Below are 5458 nucleotides of genomic sequence, written 5' to 3'. Positions count from 1 at the left end.
ATCTCTAACCTTGAATTACACAAACATGTCAATAAAACCAGTATTCATCAAAGATATTATTCTTGAGTTAGTTGATGATTTATATTGTTAGTACATCACCTTTTAATTTCATGTAAAAAAAATTACAATTTGTACTACTCTCACTAAAAATATATTGATTCAAAATTTATGTTTCAAATGTTTCAAAGATCCTCAAACACGTGTAACTCATTTTTATATTTGTTGTGAATTAACATAAAATACAATATATATATATATATATATATATATATAATTTTGGTCATTAGCTATTCTATTATTTTTTTAAAAAAAAAATTGTTAGATATATATTATTTAAACTTAATATAATTTCTATTAATTTGTTATTAAAATTTCACCGACAAAATTTTACACGTGTTTTATAGCTAGTCTAGAAAGTGAAGCCACATGGAAAGGAGTGGTTGGCATGAAACAGCAATACCCTCATTTCCACTTGAGGATAAGGTAACCGAAAATCCAGGGATATTGTGAAAACCCCAATTATAAATACGTATAAATGGAGGGTTAGGAAAGGAATTAGGGAAGAAAAGAAGGATTAATATATGAGTGGGGACCAGTGGAGTGGGAGGGGGTTTAAGAAGGGTTTTTCAGTATTGAGCATGGGAATGTCTTGGGAGTCTTGTTAGGAAATCCTGTGTGCAAGTGTGGTTTCGAACAAAACAACACTCTCACATTCAATGATATTTGGTCGAAAGAGTTGCTTGTTTGGTCCAAACACTTGTGGATTCCACAACTAAAAAAATATCATTTTATGTTTTATTAACACCTTGTATCATAAGTTCTACAACTTCATAGCGAAAACTCTCTTAACCACTATATTAAAACTTGACTTGTACACTTGGTGCACATCATTGGCTTGCTGAAGTTGACTGCTGAATGTCCTTCAAAGAAAATTTAGTTAAATTGGACAACCAATTTATCATTAAAGGCACACAATATCTGTGGAAAGTCGTATACATGAGAATATACAACTTTTGCTTATGCTTACAGGACAAAATGTAGCCTACTAGTACTAGACAGAGCCATTCTCTAGAACATATTTGCTTCCAGCATCGGCACAAGTTTTAGCTTCCTACGCACTGAGGAGTACGGCTTTTTATAGATTCTTTCTCCTGGCCGAGTTAGGCACACCACAACATCTGCTGTAATCCCCTTCACGGTATGCATTTCAAAGGTGTATCAGCTCCAACTCTAATCACATGAAACCTCATCCAACAAGTCCAGGAAGCCTTTCTTTGATGTCTTTTGAACAGCTTGTTCACAGCGAAATAGATTGGCTGAGGCTGCTTCGAATTTCAGCCACAATTCTTTCTTAAGAGTCTCCTCCCCAGCACGTTTGCCAACCCGGAACACACTTTCACATTCCTTCAACATGGGAGTGTTATCTATGTGCGGCAAGCTGACCCCAACTGGATCTTTATGTAAAATTTTCATAGTCAGAAGCGCCTCAGAAATCATAAGGCCAAACACTATAATCATATCAAAATTATCCATAGAAAACAGAATCTAAACTAATTCATGAACAGGGTCAGGGACGTGGGAATTTGAAAACAATAAATACCTTGATGGCTGCAAGATTTATTGGCTTCGTGACATCCATCACAAGTAGCAATTTCCACTGAATGAGAATCAGACGGCTCAAGTAAAACACATGTTTTTGGAGGTGACATATACCAGTCTGGTGAGGCTTCAACCTTCTTTCTAATTCCTGATTTGTGAGCCTGTTGAATTCCTAAGAGTTCTGGATACTTTAAAGCCAACCCATCAGAAGCATCACTGCCAGAAGAGTAATCATGAACTCCAACAGGAAAAGGCGTGGCCTTGTAAAACCTTTTTTTATCTTTATGTGATGACTCTGAAATGGGTTCAAGCAGCACACAAGATTTTGGAGGTGACATTTTAAAGCATGGTGTCATAACTAACATAGAGCAATTCTTCTTTGATAACAATGTTGGGGAAGCAAATCCACGCTGATGAGTTATCCCTGCCTGAGTTAAATCAGACCCACCAGAAGCCTCAGCACCACTAGGCTCAAGTCCGTTACCTTCTACCAAATTGTCCCCCAGTTTAGTTAAATCAGACCCAGATGGCTTACCAACACCAACCTCAATCCCATTGCATTCAAGCAGATTCTGCTCCAGTGTTGTTAAATCAGACCCAGAAGGCTTACCAACACTAGGCTCAATTCCATCGCCTTCAAGTGTATCCTCGTTTAAATCTCCACAAGCAATAAAACATGGTTGTGCATCCTTGAGTATACCCGAAGTCATTCCATTAAGAACAGATTTAGAATGTGCCACATATTTAGATGAGAGTGATTTAGAAATAGGGAGAGGTGTGAGTAAAAACAATTGTCTTCCTCTCTCAATATTGCATCCAGCACGCCATGATACAAGGGGTGAAGGAGAGATCAGATCTTGAGCTTCAGCATGGTCTGGGCTATCAATAACGTTGTTTTCCATATCATTAACCAACGTATTGCTTTCACTAGCCAATGATTGTCTTATACCATCATCAGACTCTTTTGATGGTTGAGAGAACACCTTCTGCAACCTGGGAACCCAGGGCTGCATTTATGAAAATTATCCCACACGGGTTATCAGAGTGAATGGAGTTGCAATTTACAATCAATTACTGAAAATTTACCTTCAAAGAAGACAGCATATCAGATAAGACATGAGTGAAAGATTCGATCTCTTGCTTCCCTTGTTTGTCCATTTCCTTCAATTCAAATGCTTTCACAACGAGTTCATCGATCTGCCAATTCAGTACGGTAAAGTGAAGCTATGCAACATAACAAAACAAAAACCAACCAGCCAACTACTATACAAATTACAGAGAATCTTAAAATTGGTGCAGATGTGTATCATCTGGTTTAAGAACACATAATTAGAATCCATATCTACATAATCTACCCTTCTTAATGGAAATTTGTATGTTAATATCTTGGAGTGAACAAATGTATTAAAGAAACAACTTCTTTGTTTACCAGATTAGGTGTTTTTCTGTTTTGGAGAAAGTGGTTATAACACTACCAAGCAATCATTTCTACAACGCAAGTAATTGACATTACAGGGTTTACTATGAACTGTCCTTGTAATTCCCCTCCGTTCTCTCCAATTTTGAAAATGAAATAAACTCAAAGGAAACACCCAATCCGCACATGAACATCAAGACAAGCAGAACAAAATTTGTCGCAGATGATTGTATTAAAGCGAATACTAATTCCAGTGGAGGGGAAATGGAGAGATGAACCTGGTGAGTGAGGGTGGAGAGATCGGATTGAACTAGAAGGAGGCGATCGAGAGAATTCTCTTGCTCTTCAACCTTAGACTTGATAACATTTTCCTTTCTGTTGGCTATAGTGACAGATTTGGAGGAAGTTCGGGCGTATTTGTGGTTGGATACGTCCCCAAGTGGCATCTTCCCAGATTTTCCCCTGACCGGCATCTTGATCGCCGCCGGTAGCATCGCCTTCTTCAACCTGGAGATGTTGATGTAATTACTTTTTGAATTTGTGTCCGAAGGCGGGCTTTTGAGTGATTTGTTGTGCAATGTTCTAGAATCGATCAGGGAGGCTTCATTGGTGCAAAATGGAATGGGCCAACACACTCTATTGGGCCTTCCAAAAAAAAATAAAAGGATATTTGTAATAAACGGTAGAATAAAAGAAAAAATTATATTTTTAAAATATTTGTAAATATGTATGAGTTGACTAGTCAATTCTATTGTATTATCTTGTTGCACACCTTTTTTTCAGGTCTTTTTATTTTCTTTATCTTCTTCTATTTTTGCTTCTTCCCTCTCTTTTTTTCATTTTCTTTTCTTTCTTCAGATTTTGCTTCTTTCTTTTCTTTTATTTTTTATTTTTTTTCTCTCTCACTTTTACTTCTTCCTTTTTTTTTTTTTTTATTCTTTCCTTTATCCAATTTTTACTTATTTTTTATTTTCTTTTATTTCCTTCTTTTTTTGCTTTTTTTAATTTGTTTTTCTTCCTTTGATTTTTGCTTATTCTCTTTCCTTTTTTTTTCCGATTTTTTTACTTTTTCCCTTTTCTTTTTTTATTCTTTTCTTTTCTTTTCTTTCACCCATTTTCTACTTCTTCCATTTTTTTTAGTTTTTCTTTCACTTCTCTGATTTTTGCTTCCTTTTTTCTATTTAATTTTTTTTATGAAGCCGAGTTTCATACCCCAAGACTTAAAAGTACTACATTCATAAGTGATTTAACACCAACAAGTCAATCATCAAGTTTGATTATTATAACAAATAATAAATATAAATAGCAAATGAAAGTCTATCAATGATAACCACTAATATTTTCTATCATTGATAGCTTAATCTTTGATTATATTTTCATAGTTAGTAGCAACGTATAGAAATCTATCATTGATAGTCAACTTAGTGAATTTAATTAATAAAGTTGAATCTCAAACTAAAATATAAGTGGAATGTCTATAAGTTAAAACTAATAGCATGTTTATCAGTGATAGAAACTATCATCGAAAAGAAAAAAAAACTTATAAATGTTTGGGAAGGACAAGAATGGACAAAAAGTTGTTCAGTGGTTATGATTGATAGAAGTTACTACTGATAACATGTTACCAATGATAGAAGCTAATATTAATAACATGTTATCGATGATAGAAGCTACTCGATAGCATGTTAACAGTGATAAAGCTACATGATAGCACGTTATCGATGATAGAAGCTACCACTGATAGCACGTTATTGGTAATAGAAACTATCATTGATAGCATGATATTAATGAGATCATTGATAACATCTTACCAGTGATATTATCAGTGAAAAAAGCTATCACTAATAACCACAATATGAGTGAAATTAGTGATATTAGTGAGAGAACTTAGATGATATCTATATATTGAGTTTCTTTCAAATGTGATAACCAGTTATAGAAGTCTATCATTGATAACCTTGAGTGTTAATATTTCAAGGTTAATTCTAATTGATGAAAGTCTATCAGTTATAATGACGGGTAGTTGCTATTAGTGATTGTCATGATAAAATATATTATTAGTGATAGCTACTGTGGTAATCAAAGTTGTTGGTTTTCTATCAAAATTGATCACTATTTATAAATCTATCATTGGTAGCCATTGATAGCCTTTAATATTTCAAGGTTGATTCCAATTGATGAAAGTGTATCAATGATAGCGATTGATAATTGATAGCAAATTAAAAGCTAATATTTCAAGATTGAATTAATTTTTCTCAAATTAAAAAGTGTCACTGATAGCAACTGTCCTCGATAGCAATTGATAGAAGCTATCAACGATAGCAGCTGATAGCAGCTAACAATGACTATAACTTATAGTTGCTATCAATAATAGCTTTTAATTTGAGAAAACTGGGAAGAAGCGAGCAAAGTGGTGGCTAAGCATGGATCTTTTAGTCTTTT

General features: G+C 34.3%; 1 protein-coding gene across 1 annotated transcript; it reads right to left on the bottom strand.

Annotated features, from left to right (window-relative positions):
* Window positions 1-932: 932 nt before the first annotated feature.
* Window positions 933-3600, bottom strand: LOC120073701 (uncharacterized). Its single transcript, XM_039026503.2, has 4 exons — window positions 3295-3600; window positions 2686-2796; window positions 1601-2606; window positions 933-1454 (listed from the first exon to the last, which is right to left on the bottom strand). The coding sequence occupies exons 1-4, from the start codon at window positions 3508-3510 to the stop codon at window positions 1231-1233; spliced, it is 1557 nt and encodes a 518-aa protein (XP_038882431.1). The 5' UTR covers window positions 3511-3600; the 3' UTR covers window positions 933-1230.
* Between the last annotated feature and the right edge of the window lie 1858 nt (window positions 3601-5458).

This window comes from Benincasa hispida, chromosome 1 (assembly GCF_027475165.1).
Source record: "Benincasa hispida cultivar pf3 chromosome 1, pf3_genome.v1.1, whole genome shotgun sequence".
Classification (NCBI taxonomy): domain Eukaryota; kingdom Viridiplantae; phylum Streptophyta; class Magnoliopsida; order Cucurbitales; family Cucurbitaceae; genus Benincasa; species Benincasa hispida.
Note: the sequence above shows the minus strand (reverse complement) of the source record. Positions and strands in the feature narration are given on the sequence as shown.